The following is an 18,583-nucleotide window of genomic DNA, read 5'->3' on the forward strand; positions in this document are numbered from 1 at the left end:
AAGCAGTTAAAGAGATGTACATAGCTGGAAGTCAGGAAAAGCCAAACACTTAAAATCCTGTAATTCTCAGGAGACAATTAATGCCACCAGTGACAAAGCAGCATTACTTCAACAGCGTTACAGTTGTTTGAAGTTCATTTTATTGTTGTGTTGTATTATTGAAATACATTTACAGATTCAGGATTAATGCCACTGAACTCCATCTTGACAGAGCAACAAAGTAACTCCAAAATGGTCAAGAACAATAAATATTAAACCATTCAATCTAAAATGTATAAATATAAAAGTCATTTCTGAAAACATAGGAAAACTGGAAGCCATTTTTCTATTTTGGCCATTCGCTTAGTAGCATCACTGTTGTCCAGCCGTATCACCTCAGATCCAGCACAATTATCTTTATGTCTTTCCCGACCACATGGGTACATGGCTGTAGAAGAAGTCAACCCATTATTCACAGAAATCGGTTTGAGTAAAACAGCATCTGTGGGCTACTGTTTCCGTACGATTTTCTGAGCCTACTTAATTTTATGGCTATATATACAACTTTGATTGTACCTATTACTGTGCCTGTTAATAGACAAACTTACCTTCACAGGTGTAGACTGCTGAACAAGGTAAGAACTACAACATACAATCAGACAGATTGCTAAAAAGGCTATTGCTTAGTGCTTGGCCTGTAAAACAATTATAGTTCTTTGTTGTCCTTTATGAATCACAGCATGGTATATTTGAAACGGAGGGGGAAAGGGTTGTGTGCTGCGATAGAGCAGGTGCATGGAGGACAGCAGCAAGCCAAGCTTGAAGTCACTTCCTGCAGTATCAGATGTTTCTGCACAAATGATGAATTTTTAAGCTATTACTTAGTTGTGACTGTGTCTAAAGACATTATCTAGTCCTAAATGCTTGTGCTGGGTCTGTGCAAAAGAACTTTTAGTGTAAATCAAATGGGTGCAAATTAGGGTTGTTCTGCTGGTCAGTTTTCAGGAAGTTTCTTGTATTATCACACCTGATATTTTTCCTCCAGGAAATAAGGCTATGATCTTACTGTTCTTCTTGAAAGATCAATGTGTTTTGGAGACTGTACTTGAAAGTAAATTTGTGTTTGGTATGCCATACCAGCAGTATGCCTAATATTTTTAAATGAGTTCAAGTGGCCAGTGACTTCACTTACGAATGCAAGTCAGTAAAGCGCCACTGCAAAGGGTTAACCTGGAACAAAAGTGTTACAATTTTTCAGACCTGGACTACCTTCTCTGTATCCATAGAGTCAACGATAAAAGAACAAAACAAACAAAAAGAATCCCAAACGCCTCTCCTTTTTAAGGATTAATACTGACATTTTGAGAGTTGTACCACAAAGAAGTAGTTTCTAATGTCTTCTTTCAATATTATTGCTCTGCATTTGATTTTTTGATTTTGAGCTGTAGGTATGAGCTGGTCTGTATTTGAATTGAGCCCCATTTAAAAAAATCTTAATTATTCAAAGGTAAAAAGATCATTGTCTTTTAGGAAACAATGACATTTCAAATAATTATGAATGACTATTTACTGTTCAGCCATACAAATAGCATACTAGACTCTTAAAACACCAATGAATTTTGTAGGTCCCGAGAAAAGCTTCTGAGAAGCTGGGGGAAATTACAGATAATGAAGGAAATGGGGTTTAATCTATTCATAGCTGCACTTTGCAGCATCTGGGCTGTTGTGTTGGGACACCACAGCTGGGGAGATGAACTAAATTATTTGTTTAAAAACTGAAGAGCTCAAGAACAACTCCTGTCTGAATCTGTGGCTTTTGCTTCTGTTGAAAACAAGCAGAAGTGGTGACTGATAGAAACTGCCATTCGGATGGTGCCTAACCAGAGGTAGTTACTAATAAAAGTAATTTCATGGCAGCTATTGACTTTTAAGTAGACTTCTGATAGGTCTACCTTGGTCAGTGAAGAAAAGGTAATGAATTATATTATTCTAAGATGGGGGAAAAGTATAAAGAAACCTGGCCTGAAGCAGAGCCATGGGCAAGAACTTGAATAGTACAAAATATGTTGAGTTATATACTTACATTGAATAACCTAGGCTCCTTTGTATGTGGATGAAATCCCTTCTTTTTACAAGCAGAAACTTCAAGCATGCCAGCATTAGTAAGTCTGAAGATACCAGTGCTGGAAATTAAAAGATGAAACGACTGTTAAATACTGCCCTTGTAATAGAAGTCCAGTGTTTCACACAAATTGCTTGGCTCAACAGAAGGACAACAAGATGATACTCCATAACCTTTGATTCACAGGAGATAAGGCTGGGTCAGATTCTTATGATATTTGAAATCTCTCAAGAGGAGTTCTATTCCTGCAAAGAGGATATAGTAGTACTAGTGCTATTCCTGTTAGGCAGGGCAGCCCCACAAAGGAAAGAGGCCAGTCCATACAGGAACAGATTCAGAGCAGGAACTTAGCTGTTCTGGATTGCATTTCACTCACTGAACTCTATACAGGGGCAGCTTAAGGAGAACAGCCTTTAAGCTTAGCTGTATAAATGACTACTGTGAAAACACTTCCCCACAACCTAGATAGATAATCAAATAATTCAAAGCAGAAGAAAATATACTGCTGCATACACAGGATTAACACTTGGGAGTATTTAATAGGAAGTTAAAAAACTACCCTTCTTTTGTAAAGAACATTGACTCGCTGTGATTAGCGTGAGCTAGGAAACAGAACATCAGAAATGATTCTGAAGGGCTGGGCTGTAGACTTTTAGTTGATACTCAGATAAAGAGTCTCCATGAAATCAACATCATTGCTCAGGTGAAGTGGGGAAGGAAACTGAGAAGACTGAGCATGAGGCTTTTGTTACCATCTTTTTTATTTACATATGCTTGGGATCTTGCTGAGGCCAGCTATAACAGAGAAGTAAGCAAGGAGATCTTCAGCCATCTGTGAAGGCTGGTTTGGCACACTACTGCTGTGCATGCATACTGCAGGTGGAGGAACAGAATTCCACCTCCATCCTGCCAACAAGTGTGCTGTGCCTCTGTTGTGCAACAAATAGGCTCCACAGTTAGTAATCTGTAGCAAAGTCACAGCTGGCAGCATAATCTGACCAGACTCTGTAGTCCTATTAGAAACATTTCTGCTGCATTTCTGCAGAATTCTGTTCATCAGAACATTTCTACATGAACAAAAACAGCCTGACAGTTTTTTTTTTTTGTATTTCCAAGAAATGGAGATGCCATGTTGCTTTTGTCTGGTAAATGCAATTTCTAAGCGAGTCTGCTTTTGATTGCACATCTCTTTCATTTATTTTGGTCACATTAAATTATGCTTATTTTTGAAAAAAAATAAGTTAATGCCTAATAACTATGGGGCAAAACATGATTTATAAATGTTACAGACAGGAGTAATAGGTTACAGGATATCAGCAGAAGCTACTGAGATGTTTACAAGACTTTTACAAGAGTTTTTAAAATGCAGGTGGACATTGCTACTCATGATTACAAACCCTAGCATTTGTGCACCAGCCACTCAAGCTGTAGTTACAGTGTCACTTCCTGAATGACCAGTACAAGAAGTTAGAATGGGATCCATGGAAGTCATCTTTAGAGGCAGATGGCCAGTAAGAAAGGTTGAAGAAATGCACAGTACTAAATAATGGCCCTAGAGGTTTGAAATGCCAAGCACAGTAAAAGCTATACACCTTCACAGTAACTGTTATGCAGTTCCAGGTTTTTAACCAGCTACTTACTGCTCGTGTTTTATGAAATATAAAAATAGGACCTTAAGTATAAACTTTGTCCCTTCACTCCTCATTTGCAATTTTCATATCATCCTGGACAAACAGGTCTAAACCCTTCCACTTCCTTCATCAGCTGAGCATAAAGATAAGTCTGTGGCAGGCCATTGACAGTAAGGCCTATAGGAAAGCATCCCCTGTCATTACTCCTGGATTGAGCAGAATATATATATATATATATATATATATATATATTTATTTATACACATACCGTTTAAAACCTGAGGCTGGAAGGGGAGGAGGACAGAGAAGCCAGAAACAATACTGTCCATATAGACTCACTGGAATGTAAGTCTAAATAACTTAAAGAAAATTCGCAATACACCCATTCCTATCCTTCATCCCAGTTGACATATGCTGTTTTTATTTGATCAAATTTTAAGATAAAGAGCAAGGAAAGATATCTAAATATTACTTAGAAAAAATCAGAACTCACTCATTATGTTTTGGTGAACAAACAATTGCAATGGCCTCTGGTAACATTAGCTGATAAGAACAATGAGTATGAAGATCAACACTGGATAAGAATGCAGTTTGTGTTGGATGTGTCTACAAAAAGAAAGGGAAATCTCTACATCATGAAATATTTCTAACAAATCACGGTCGACATACATACATTCAAGAAGAAACAGTAATTCGTAACAACTGAAAGTGTCAGTAATGCCCCCAGACTGGGTTCTTAACTTCCTATTACCCCAGATTCTCCACCGTCAGAGTAGCTTTTCACTGTAAGGTTCATGGAGGCACATTCACAATGAGATGTACAAGCAATTTTCTGATCACGGCAAAAAAGAAAGCGGAATGAAGCAGCATAGGACAAAGGGAAATGACTTGATTGGCTCAAATCCCTAAGAGTGAAATCATACTCCATGTAATTAATATAAAGTTTAAACAACACAATAGCCACTCCCCCAAATTAAATTTTGAACATAGAAAAAAAATAAACAGCATTAGAAAGTAACAAAAATACTCTTAAATAGACATAAACAGAAGTTGTACTGGCAAAACCAGGCCCCTTGTGTCAACCAGATGCCTCACAACCTCACTGTTTAAGAACTACTTATCATCTGTGAAGAACATACATACACTAACGCTCAGTTACATCACAGTGATTAGAATTGTGAGCAAATTCATTTGGATCATACAAGTTATTTTTTTAGTTTGCTAGTTCCAGGGTTGGTTTAATATAGCATGCAGAGCAAAAACAGAAAAGCGAGAACCTATGAGGCATACGTACATGGATCCACCCCAAAGTAAGGAGATCATACTGATCCTGAACACCAAATAATTCTTCCACATTCTCCATGTCGCAGTAGTCTGGTCCTGCAGACTGCTTTGGCACGATCACATGGGTAATAGTAAACTGATTATGTGTCTGTAAAATAAACATTGAGATGATGACTTAGAGTAGAACAAATGAACTAATAAATAAATGCTGAATGGGAATCTGAAACAGGTCAGCCACAGCTACAGTCACTTATGACACCTGAATATACACCTTAGTGTTTTGTTGTGAAAACACTGGGCAGTGTTAGTAACAACAGAAGACTGTTGCATTTGAAACATTTGCAGAGACCACTGTTAAAAAAATGTACCTAAAAAAATTTAAAAGCAGGAAAAAAAAAGATGTTTGAGAATACTATAATTATTTTTGTGAAACTTGGAACATTTCTACTCTTTCTATTCTTTGCCTTTATACGCCTCAACTGCACTTGGCTATTAACTTTAAAATTCTTTGTATGCTGGCATCAGCATGACATCTTTCCTTGTTCTGAAAGGACACTAAGTATTATCTAGGTCAAAGGAAAAAACAGCCTGTAAATCAATGTTACAGCGCGACAGTGGGATTTTTCTTTTCCTTTTTGTGGTTGTTGTTTTTGTCATTATAAATTCGATGATCCCAGTAGATTCTAACAGTCTTTATATTTTATTTTCCTGTAACTAAACCTCACCTATTTGATGAATGCCAGAGAAAGTACTTGAAAATCCTGTAATTGTACAGCATGCTGAAAAATTCACTACATTTTATGACCACAGCATGGTACTTTGATCAAGTATTTCCCCAACAAGGCAAGCAGTAGGCCACAGTTCAATATCTGAAGTGAACGTTATGAAGTTAATTATATTAAAGACTTATAGTTTAGATCTGCTTTTGCTTTGAAATCAGTGCATTACAGGAAAATATAGTACTATTAAAAATGCCATCCCCATAAAAATGTGAAGGTTGAACTGTACCAGTTTTCCACAGAGAATTCCACATGTCTCTATTCCTCTTACTGTATTTGCCTCTGCTAGCAGCAGAAATTTGTGACAGAGATCCCTGGGTAAAATTACACCTCTGAGCGCTTCAGCCAATTGAGCTAACACACGTACACACACAAAAAAAAAAAAGAGAAAAGAAAAAGATTTGTTATTTACACAGTGAATTTCTCTAAGGTGAGGAAATGTACACAGTTACAGGCAATTATTAAAAGGAGATAATTGTACTTATCCCATCACAGATTTCTAATGGGACTAAAAATAATTTTTCAGCGTATAAGTACTTTGTGTTAAATGGGGGTCACCAACCCATGAAAGACACTAGCTAACTTGCCTTTGAGGTGACAGTGAACTGACACCATTTTCCAGGCCAAGGTTTTCCAAAAGAGCTCCCCAAATGAACCCCTGCACATTTGCTTCTGCTCCCTTGAAGTTCATGGCAAGATTTAGGCTTTCACAGGAGGTCTGATTCAGACTCCATAAGAAGAGTGAGGCTCGATCTCCAGATCCATCTATTGGCATAGAACTGGAAATGTGAAGCTGCACAATTAATCATCTCACCTAAAATGAGGAAACTATATGGAGCTGTTGTGTGTTACATGAACCTTCATGCTTATTTCGCTAGGGACATCCTCAGAGTGAATAAGTAGATATGCATATGCAATGTGTGGACTGCTATAAGCAGCAAAGCAGCAGATAAAATAAAAAATAACAGATCTATGCACTTACGGTGAACAGCACTTAAAGCAGCTGCTGGCTTTAGGGCCCAGTTTACTGGAGGTGAAGGTCCAGTACAGCCTGATGTGTCACTCTTCTCTTTTTTCTCAAGCAATGTGTTAGATAAAGAACTGTTCTCAGGTGCAGACATACAAGATAGCATACTTCCATCTATCTGTTCAGACATAACCATATTGTCTTTAATCTTCTGATCTCGAGCGAGTTCTTGCTTCTTAAGTTGATCTTCGAAGAACTGAAACTGTTCTGATTCAAGCTGCTGTTGCCGCATATGTGCGATTCGTTTCTTCTCTGCCTCTATTAGCCTTTGCTGCTCTAGTTTCTTCAGAAATTCAGCTTTACATTTGTTCTGAAACATATGCAAAGTAGTTAGATTCTCAGAACAACACTAAAAAAAGCTACCAAAAAAAGGGCAGGTGGGGGAGATCCATGAGCATATTGGTTTTCTGGATAGATGTCATAACCCATGTTGTTATGTGTTGCTTGCTTGGTTTTGCTACTTGCTGCTGTTTCGGTTGGTTGGTTGGGCGACTTTCTCCTGTCACCTTCCTTCCTTTAAGTCAGTTTAACTGTCCTTGGGTTGCTCCCTGTACTGAAAGAGGCTTAACCTGGCTTTTTGTGCCTAGTCTCCCCAGCCTCACACACATAAGGTGCCTTCTCTGCTCTGGTCTGTGCTGTCTGCCCCCAAACAAACTGCTGTTCCACAAACTGCAGGGAAGCCTCAGGTTTCAACAGTCCTTGCTCCCTGTTAAAAGGATGGCATCAAACATCTTCAGAAGCAAATAAAACAAACAAACAAACCAGAACTGAGTAGTTTCTTATGTATCATGAACAATTTATAGCAGAAAAGGAAGCCTCAAACCAATCAGTGACAGAATACAGATTTTTTATTGCATACTTCCCTAGGTCAAGGGGAAGACAGGAAAGACTTTTCCTTAGACACTCTTTCCAAGACAAGTTTTTAAAATTACAGCTCCTGTTTTCAGTGACTTTATTACAGAAGACACAGCTCTTAACAGTTATTTAAAGCCTCCAAGAGGATCAAGTAACATCAAACATGTTAGGAGTCAGGGAGCCTTTTCCACATACTCATGCAAGCGTCTGAACAGCATCTTCTTTAAAAAACAAAACTAGAGCGCACCACAGACCTATTCAGATATTTGTAGATTTCTATTTTGTTAGTATCATCACAGCACATATGTTTCCAAGCACACACTTGCATTACTTATTTTCAGATGATAAACAGATTAAATTCTGAGAAAAGAAAAATCATTCTAAAGTAGTCCTTTAAATGATTAGCTTCTTCTAGACCTATCATTTTACTGCTTAAAATTTTAAAGAAGTTTTATATGATAGAAAAAATGTTCATACAATGATTCAATATCCATATAAAACTTACTTTGTTTTGAATATATTCTTGATATTCTAAGTTATATTTTTTTAAAAGATCCCTCTTCAATTCATCTGTACGTGGAAACGCAACTTCCTTCAATTTCTTGGAGGGGAAAAAAGATAGATAAAATTTACTTTTCAAAAGAAGTACCTGGAAAACAAATTCAGTGTAATACAGATTTCAAAAATAAACTAAAAAAAAAAAAAAACACAACTACTCTTCTCCCAGGAAAGAAAGGAAGAAATAAACACTAAATCATCAGCTAGAGTAAACTTATATAGTACACTGATTTCAATGAAGCTATGTTAATTTACATCAGTGAAAGGTGTGACTGCTGGTTAAGGAAAGATGGGTCATTTTTCTAACCATCTGTTTTGTTTAAGAGATGTGTCATGATTAACATTTTTGATTTAGCTGTATTTTATTCCTAAAGCTAACTCCAACTTTCAGTATTTCAGGTACGATAGCCACGCTTTTCTCTAGGACTCCCTGGACAAAAATACAGCTGCCTATGCCCATTCCTTGGCGGGATGTGGGAAGAAGCTAATTGCAGTTAATATCCACACAGGTAGCTTCCTGGGACAGCCCAGGCAGATCCTTAAACAAAAAACATGCCCATTGATGTTTTCTACTGGTGCAAAAGCAACTGCAAAATAATGTATAGGCTGCTAGTTAGGGTAAGAATGTGGAGGGGAGCATATGTTAGATGCCCTTTCTCAACAGGGATGTTTTCCTAAATTGTGGTCCAAAGTCAAGTAAAATTTGGCATGAAGCTTTTTGGCCTTGCAGATGACATTAATGAACTAACAGTAGAAAAAAGCCTTGCAAATATGGCAGAATGAAGCAGAAGACAGCTGTGCATACTCTAAAAATTAAGTTGGTAATTCCAGATGTTTTAAACTCAGTACAATGCTGTATTTGAAAATTTTCTTGTAGCGAAAAAATTGTGAAATCATTTTGTATACAAGGAGAGGAAAAAAAATCTAGTAAAAATGGAACAAAGCAACTCAATGCACGTTTGGCAATAGAGAAAGCAAAAACATACTTTGATTATTTAGCAGGGTAAGCAAATAATTGTACACCAGTACAATTCCATACATCTCTCTCTCCCTCTTTTTGCAAGAGTGAGAGGTTGGATCACTAGCCATTCATGTAATTGGGACCAGAATCTAAGTACTGTTAATGTAACGTATTTTAAATATGTATGTTTTTAAAAATAGATGTACTTGGGTTTCCAACAATCCACTGACTTAATTCAGAGATAGTTCTTGCTCACCCTTTAAAATGATTATTTAATTTCTAGTAACGATCAAGTCACTAAACTGAAATAAAACATGAATGAGTAATGGAGAAAGTTATCAGAACTTCAACCTGTGGTGGCTGCCGTGGACTCCTGCTTGCACTGAGGGAAAAGGAATGCTAGGAAAGTTTCTGAGAAAAATGTTTCTTAAAGGCCAGGAAACAATAACCCTACCTTAATAATATCTTGTTTTTCCGGCACTGCGCATTGATGATAGTCTCGGTGACTGGGCAGCTTTTCTACAAACAAGCTAGAAAATTAAACACGCATGTGTTTCCCTTAGTAGTCTGAGGAAGATTTGTAATAGCTTTCATGTTGGCAGGGAAATAAGTTTATATGTTACAAATGTTAAACATTGCATCCCAGATAACTTGAGCACGTTTCTACATATTCATTAGTTTAAACTATCACTTAAGTTATTGTATGGACTGGTATTGGACACATGGTGTAATGACAGGAGGTCATTTTCTATGCCTGAATATATTTTGGGGTTTTTTCATTCAGGTTATGGATTAGGTTAAGAAAGAAACAACCAGCACTCAGCACCTGAATATAGCCCTCAAAAGCACTCTCCAGCCTAGCCAGTGTTAAAAAAAATCTTTTTTCTCCTGTCAGTAGGTAGAATGCAGAATCTTAGATGGGAAGTCTAGCATGCAGCACTGACCATCATTAAAGCAGTTATTTTTACCAGACCAACCTGCACAGCTAACTGTAATATTAACCCATCTAGACATCTAAATTATGGAAACACTCTCAGCCGCAAAAAATTGTTGGGATATGCAACTCTACCATTCTTCCTGGTCTTTCAGCATTTTGTGCAATGTTCACCTGCAGACTATTTTTACAGAGATATATGCATTTAAAATAAAGCTGGATAAGCAAGATTCAATTTTAGGTTTCAGAGCGTGAGGGAAGGAGGTTTCCTATTACAAAAATTTTTGAAAAAGCATACAAAAAACCTTTCAGAGGTAATGAAGCAAACCAGTCAATTCTACAGCAAATTAGGCTAGTTGAAACACTTAAATCTGACATGAATATATTTTCAGCTGGCTATTCTGGGAGTTGTAATGAAAATTGTCTGGATTTTTGGGGGGGGTGGGAGACTAATCATGTATTGAGTATTTTGCATTTATTCCTCTCAGAAGCAAAAAATTATGCTTAATCTTTGTGGGGACTAAGAGTAAAAAGAGATGTACAAAGTCCTTTCATGTCATCTAAGTGCTGTGTAATACTATAGTCTTAAAGATCTGCAGAAGCTCATAGTGTTCACCTGTTAAAGTCTCAGAACTGCTCTGTAAATACTGCTCTTTAAACCATGCGCTGTATTTTACAAACATGCTGATAGAAACAGAATAACCTGTAGCCAACAGTGCTCATAGTATAGCCTGGTACAGTAAACTGAAAGCTCAGTATATTACGCTAATTCATGCCTGGCAGTTAATAGACAGATATGACCACTGTACTAACAGTTGAGAAGAAACTATAAAAAAAGACTGTGGTTAGAGTAAAGATCTCAAAAGAACAAAGCTACTCAGTAAGAAAACAATTATAATCATTTTTCTCCTAATTTAAAGGGGTGCCCACTGTGACTATTTCAGTCTACTCAGAATCAGAAACTACAATGACAACAAACTGTTTCTTACGTTATGAACTTATTATAAAAGACAAAAGCATTTTCCAGGTTTCCTTCCTGCAGATATACGGATGCCATTCGCTCCATCTCTACTCCAGATCTAAAGTAACGACGTGGAGTGATATCTTCATTGATTGTGATATTGCTGCCAAGTTTGCTTAAGGCACGTACTCTCTCCTCTGGGGTCACAGAGATGTCTGTATGGTCAGGAATAGCTACCAGCTTTTTCTGAAAAAGAGAAGAGATATTAGAAAAGAGAACAAGATATGATGCCTTCATTAGACCTTCAGGAAGTGATCTCATCCAAGACACTCAAGGAGAACCTTCAGCTTTCTTCTTGAAATAGCTAACCTCTTCCTCACTGCTAGCAACAGTTAAAACATTCTAACAGGTTTCTTCAGTTATATAACAAATAAAAATGATCCTATTCCACTCCCCAAATCCTCAAACTACACGAAACCCTGGGGGGGGGGGGGAGGGGAGAGATAAAATTAAGTTAATCTCTGTAGAAATGATCAAAGGCAACACAAAGTGTGTCATCTTTAGAGTCCCCCAAACATGAAATTCTGTAAGGTCTGTTTTAAGACACTGAAACAATTTGGTGGAGGGCCTGTATACTCAAACTCCTATTATACAATGTACTTACTCTGCTGCATATAGCTCAACTGACAAAGAGGAATAAGTTTCCCTAGTCAGGTCAACAGTTCACTTCCAATGTTCATTTTATAGATTTAAAAGAGACAGTTGAAGATTAAGAAGCAGGAAATAATTCTACTGAAGAAGAAGCAAGGCTGCTTATTATAATCATTACCTTCTAAGTGGCCTAATAAGTGGCTACTGCAAATTGCTTCCTCTTATTTTGTTGAAAAGTTTTACTTTTTCTATTCAAAACGTTCACTTCAACTTCTTAAAAACATGATCACTGGAACAAGCTAAAACCCCAAAAACCACATTTTTAGAAAAAAACATTTAAACTACAAAGGAACCATCAGGCAGAACGTGCAAGGAACTGGCAGAATTCAGGGAAAAACACCTGTAGCTGACAGACAACACTGCTAAACAGCTCTCTCACGTTGCTTATTTGAAAGAGGGGGCTGAGCCATTAAAGTGTTTCTGTGCAATACATACCAATGAACTAACAGTGAATGGCTGTTCCATGTTGCCCTCTGTCTGCAAATCAAGGAAATCACTCTTTTTTTCCAAATTCTCCATCTGACTACAAAAGACAAGATGGACCGACGTATCAGTCCAGTGCTCAATATTTGCAGCAAGCTGTATCAGAGTCTATTAGTCCAAGGGAAACTCCAGAACAGATACATTGATTGTGGTCATGTGCTGGATGAAACAGGACAAGAAGTCACTCAGATGAGAAATACATTTGTATGTTACATAGGTTTGCATGCTGTGCCCCTCCCACTCATTACTTCAGTATACAGTACTTACACAGTTATTAATAATCTAAAATTTAGCAAGTATCTGGAATTTAAAACAGGAATCTATGAGGGGCTTTCAGGACACTTGTGGACTAATTGATTGGTTCTAACATTATTACAGTGGATTTGAACAAAACACAACATTATAACATTATTTTTGCAAATTTTTACAGCAACTTCAAAAAATACTTTCAAGCATTAAGTGAAAAAAAATCAAAAGTTCAAAGAGATTAATCACAAATCTGATTCCTTCAGTATACGTTTAGACAAATATATTGTAAATAGTGGCAATCTGGCATCTGTTTTCCTGCTAAAGCTATAATTAAAAATAAAATCCAGCTTAGCAAACAAGCTAATAGCAGTAACAGAAAGTACAGGAAATGTTTCAAGCACCATTTGTTCCACCTGCCCAACTGGCTGACTTCAACAACACTCAAAATATAATGCAACATGATGAGTCAACTGATAGTAACTGCTCCCTGCACAGATGAGGACATGTTGTGGTCATCAGAAAAAAAAAATATGTGAAAAGGAAATTAATTATTTAAATTATGCTGGAAAAATGAAAATGAAGCTACTAATGTGGTTTTTCACTTCTGTGCACTCAGTCTAAACAGACTTGATCCTGAATGTCGAAGCCACTTTATATATTGCAAAAAACAAAAAGCAGGTGCAGAGCAGAAGTCCTGCACCTAAGAAGGTTCAGCAAAGATGTTTTCTCAGGACATCTCTCTCTAGAGGCCAGAGGTCTCTGGGTTAGAGGAAAACAGTCCCAAGGAACTGTCTGTGTTTTTAGCTGGCTATATTTCTCAAGAGTTAATTCCTGTATCTGAGTTGTCCTCATTTTTCCAAAAACTAACAGTATCTGTTAGATCAGGCTTTAATTTTCACCATTAGCTCAAGTTTTGTAGGAGACATTAAATTCATGTAAGTAATATGCTTCTATTATAATATTCAGCTTCCTCCTCTTTTACTTGTGAAAGCCCTTATTCCATCTTATTAAATCAATCTTACCCGGCTTTGATAAAACACATATGACCTACCAATCTAAATTAAATATTCATGCTTGACTTTATACCCATGTTCTCCACTTTTACAATTTTTTTTTTCATCATCAGGTATGCTGTAGGTCTGTGAATTCAATTTCATACTTTGTATTTTCAAGTTAAGGTATGCAAAACGCTTGCACAATTTGTGACGCTCTTAGAAATAAAAATATGGAGCTTAGCTTGTATGCTCACGACATCAACATTATCTGTGGTGGTAGCACTGATGGAAACAGTTCTCTAAACAATTTAATTTTATATAAACGGAGCTCTGCTGTAAATGATCAGCCTGGCAGGAGAGTCCTATTCATTGTCTATTCATGGTTTGCAGAAAGGCCTCATGGGACCACAGTAACTGAGTATTTTTGCTTTAGCCGACCTCAGGAGACATACTGCCTTGTGGCTATTTTCACCTGAAACTGCCCTTCAGCTGGACCACTGTAGCTGTGGTAGACTGGAAGGAGAGGTCTAAAAGCTTGGCCTATGCAGAGCTTATATTACTTTTCTTCCGTTACTGCTCACATTCTTAGCAGAAATAAAGTGTTCATTAGGAGACTGTATTCATATGCTCTGCATGGCTTAGGAATAGTAATAAAATATCTTTGAGAACTAAGCATATATTTTAGAACAGATGATGTAAAAAACATTTTTTCATACACTTATCTGTCACTTGTAGATTTTCTTATTTCCCCTTGAAGCACCTGGGAGATTTATGATGGTTGACTGGGAGGCTGCTTATGGTCTAAAGTATGCATCTAACTCTGACAAGTTGTTTCTAAGTTGCAAAATAGTCTAGTTATTCAAGTTATTCTAGGAAATACTGTTCAAAAGCAAGGAGTGCAGAAATGTACTTCCATTCAATTCCCTTTTTCAATTCTTTTGAATAAGAAAATTATTTTTCATGTACTTTCTCCCTTACAGACCCCCTTCCAAATCTAGTAAGGAAATAAATGTTTAAGATAATGCTCTTGAGATTCTTCCATATGCATGTCATGGGGTACTGACTGTATGGTAATTTCAGCTGCTACCACAGCTTTAAGACTTTTCAGCCTAGCTGATAGGCAAATAGAAAAATGTTAGTGCAGCAGGTGGGAAACACAAAAGCCAACAGTATTTTGTTTCATGCCAGTATTCCCAAAGAGGTCTTAGTTACAGAAACTTGTGGTATCCCCCAGCAAAAATCTCTTATGAACTAGCACAGGGAGGCATCATGGAACCCTTTACTTGTAGACATTTCTCATCTTAGTTGCCTCTAAGAATATGAAGGTTAAAAAGATAAGAGTGATTAAGTGATCTTTAACCTAAAGAAGTATTAGTAAAGAAGATCAATTAGAACACCACATGAATTAAAGAGGAGCCATCTGGTATCAGCAGAAACTCAGACTTCCTCAAAATTGTGTTGGAGCTTTGAAAGAATAAGGACCTCTGCAAGGCACTGGGCATAAGTCAAGCCACAGGGAAAGAGATTAGAAGAAGAATCACTACAGATGAAAAAAGGAAACTTACTTTTTAAACTTAACTTGAAAAGCACATTCAAAAATGGACATTGTAAATAGAGAAGGAACACTAGAAATGCTATGGCAACTTTGCACTATATTTACAAAAATGTAAAATGACTCAAACATATTAGCTGTTACAGAAGGCAGCATAATTAAAAAAATAAAAAAAACATATGCTGTTTTATGACTGCACTACTATATATTGTCATTAATGTGTAGATACACTGACAAGAATTACAAATCATTAAAATGCAGATTAAGCTTTACCAAAAACATCACCACAAGCATGGCTTGTCAGTTCTCTGGTATGCCTCAGTTTGTGCAGTTTCACAGTTGCCTTCAGCTAGTCCAAGACCATGATTCTGCCAAGGGGTTCCTCTTGCCCGCAACATACTTTTTTGCACCTCACCTTTGTCAGCTACAGTGACTTCAAAACAAGTCAGATCTGATCCAAATTAAAATGGAATATACTTATTCCATTATACTTATTCCATTATTTATTTTAATTAATTACCTGCTTTTGTAATTTCTCGATCTCACAATGAAAGGGGGGTCGCAGAAACATACACCTAGTGACAGACACATTGCGCCTTTCAGAGGCAATGCTATTTGGTGTGAACTGGCTTTGAAAACACCCTGAGAACTTATACAGTGCCAAAGAAAAATTGCCCAGTCCTGATGAATGACTTCTTGTCTTACTGAAATAAATTCATATTTTACTCTATAAGAACAAAGAGAAATGCAAACGTCAAACCTTTTTGTTTAACTGAAACCAAGTATTTTCAAACATACAAAATAGTTATGCTAATACGGTGAACTATATTCAATCCCAAGCACAGGGAATAGTTATGCTAGCTTGTCTTAGTCAATTAAGAGCGTAAAGTGCTCTAAGAGTGAACATGCATTTTTCTGCTGTCCAGTTTCAGGCACTCCAACAAACTTAGACTGACTAAGTTGAGTCTGTACATTTAGCATGCAAATCAGACTTTCTCTTAATATCTAATTTGCTGAGTGTCATTATCAAAATACAAGAATTTAACATCTATTCAACAGTTAAGATATCTTTCCTGATTTCACTGGTAGCTATACGCACTTCTCACCATATCCCATTTCCTCCTTAAAAACCACTTGTTTTCCTACGTGTCACAGTTTATTATACTATATATTAATCCCTTGTAAAATCCAGGTATATTAACAGAAAAAGCCTCAGCAAGGGGGGCAGTGGCTTAAATGGCATTAAAAGTTTTTTTTTTTTTTTAATTCAGGCTAACTAGCATAGCATGAAGTACCAGGGAAGGAGTGAAAAACAGAGGTAGCAATTTAAGCTTAACATATATGCAAGGAGAGCACAAAGATTAGGCTAATGAGACAGAGATGGTATGAGAAGACCTGAAGAATGCAAACATGAACTCTCATGGTTTTTTGAGAAGTGTAGTAGTGCTTGACAATACATCACAAACTCTCCAGTGCCCTCACAGTACACGACACACTGGCATGTTTCTAACAGTTGTCGGCATAGATGGATGTGGACAAAGAAGAGCTCCTTTGCTAGTAGTGCTCAGAACCAGACGGCTAAGAACCAGCTAAGCTTAACATAACTGTGCTTTGCGATAGAATAAGGTGTACGGTACCCTTGGCTGCACAGTGAGGCTTATTAGCTCAAATGCAGTACTAAACTAAACAAATTACATAGTTTGCATTTGCAATGCCTTGTGTGGAGCTAGCTCAGAGACTGGACAGAACGAGCTTGGATTAGTCTACACACACTTCTGTGACATGCTCTGAAATGCCTATTTACCATGCTGTAGGTCCTTTGCCGATGCAACCTGATTACGTGAGACCATGGTGCCCCAGCAAAGACAACGAAGCCAAGCAGGGATGTGTTCTGCCAGAGGAGGCACACCAGTGACTGCCAGCAGCCCAGCTGGACTGGCGCTGCTCAAACTTTCTAGAGAAGACAAGGCCACAAAGAGCCATTCAGAGTAGCAGCACCCCCTAGAAACTAGCTGACCGCAGAAACACAAGGACTAAAATTCAACTCTTGAGGCTGCCTTCTTCAGAATAAGAGGTCTTTAAATTTTAAATGAGTTTTTTACATTTAAACAGGTTGCAGCTTAGCATAAATAAATATTAATTCATTAGTTTCTACTTCCTCCCTTTGTAATATACTTGTAAATTCCAAGGGACCTATAAATCATAACACTGACTTCAATACTGCCAGCAACATTTGTCAATGTTTTAAGTATTGGTCTTATTAAAATGCTGCCTTAAAAGAGATCATTGGTAAAAATTTCAAAAGCACTTTCTTGATATATAAGCTTAGGTTCCATTAAAAATAGCATTAGCAATGATTTAGACCTTGCATATTTTTAATAATAGATTATTTGAGAAATACTTGTCCTTTCTTTGATATTTTGGTGGACTGTAAAGCCCAGATGTGGTTCCCATCAAAATCATGCCCTTGAGGTCAATGTGATCCGAATACTGAAAAGTGTATCTAGACATATTTGCTAATATAAGAGTTAAAATGTGTCACAGTTCCACTTTTTACAAACTGCTCTTGGGATCACTGCTCCTCATTCATCCCATGGTAAAAAGCTTACTTTCATACTGTAATAATAGAAGCTAAAACAGTAACACTCACTGTCACTATATTACCAAGTGCGACGATTATAGAACACTAGAATAAAGATGTGTCTCAAACCATAACGAGGTCAGTCCTCACTAAAATCATCAAATTAGCAAATACAAAAAACACCTTTTACTTACCCATAACAAAACTAAATTGTTTCAACAAACTTGAAAAAGGGCACATCCACTGATTGCTAGATCACAAAGGGCTATTTTATAATGTCAACTAGTCATCTATGGTATAGATGATACCTGTACCTCTGTACTCTGAGCTGTATGTTCAAGTGAATTTGGAGAAAGACAGGTTACAAACACAAGCACCTAATTCATTCAGCTCTTTTTGAAATGCCCAGGCCATAGATTGGTACAGCACATAATCATTTATATGCACACGTGGGTTTGGTACAAAATATTATAGAAATAACCTAAGCAGCAAACTGCCTTCTGTTAGTTCTCTCCAAAAAGCAGCAGCACGTTCATCTCTCAACATGTTTTTTGAAACAACAGTTCACCATTACAGCAAATGATTCAGCTAGTACAGTAAATAGTAGCTTCCGGAAAAAAAAACAACAAAGCACTGAATGTCATGGCAAGATCACCCTCCTGTGCAGAGAAAAAAAGCGAACAACCAAAAACAGAAGGGGCTTTCAGTAGAGAGAAGCTCCAGAAGGAAGAGTCCTACATCTTCCAATAGAGAAGCTGCTCTTCACAGTAGTAGCCTGGCTCCAGAAAACCCCGTCTCATCACCGGTTCATAATCTAGCACTGTCCCTTGGCCCCATGGCACCATTTAAGTAGCACTGCCAGGATCTCCTTCCAGGCTCCAAAAGCTCCCAGAAGCAGTTGGTGAGCTATACAATCATCTC

General features: G+C 37.3%; 1 protein-coding gene across 2 annotated transcripts in view; it reads right to left on the reverse strand.

The window, feature by feature from the left end:
• Window positions 1–117: 117 nt before the first annotated feature.
• STAMBPL1 (STAM binding protein like 1) overlaps window positions 118–18,583 on the reverse strand; it is a 23,566-nt gene continuing 5,100 nt past the window's right edge. The window contains exons 2-11 of one of the 2 annotated variants that reach the window (XM_068950107.1): window positions 12,238–12,444; window positions 11,120–11,337; window positions 9,651–9,726; window positions 8,183–8,278; window positions 6,778–7,132; window positions 6,025–6,149; window positions 5,027–5,164; window positions 4,226–4,338; window positions 2,063–2,162; window positions 118–427 (exon numbers count right to left, since the gene is read on the reverse strand). In XM_068950107.1, coding sequence (XP_068806208.1) covers window positions 371–427; window positions 2,063–2,162; window positions 4,226–4,338; window positions 5,027–5,164; window positions 6,025–6,149; window positions 6,778–7,132; window positions 8,183–8,278; window positions 9,651–9,726; window positions 11,120–11,337; window positions 12,238–12,321 — 1,362 coding nt within the window. In that variant the 5' untranslated portion in view covers window positions 12,322–12,444 and the 3' untranslated portion in view covers window positions 118–370. The remainder of the gene's footprint in view (window positions 428–2,062; window positions 2,163–4,225; window positions 4,339–5,026; window positions 5,165–6,024; window positions 6,150–6,777; window positions 7,133–8,182; window positions 8,279–9,650; window positions 9,727–11,119; window positions 11,338–12,237; window positions 12,445–18,583) is intronic. The other variant, XM_068950106.1, reaches the window with a different exon arrangement.

This window comes from Struthio camelus, chromosome 7, assembly GCF_040807025.1.
Source record: "Struthio camelus isolate bStrCam1 chromosome 7, bStrCam1.hap1, whole genome shotgun sequence".
Lineage (NCBI taxonomy): Eukaryota > Metazoa > Chordata > Aves > Struthioniformes > Struthionidae > Struthio > Struthio camelus.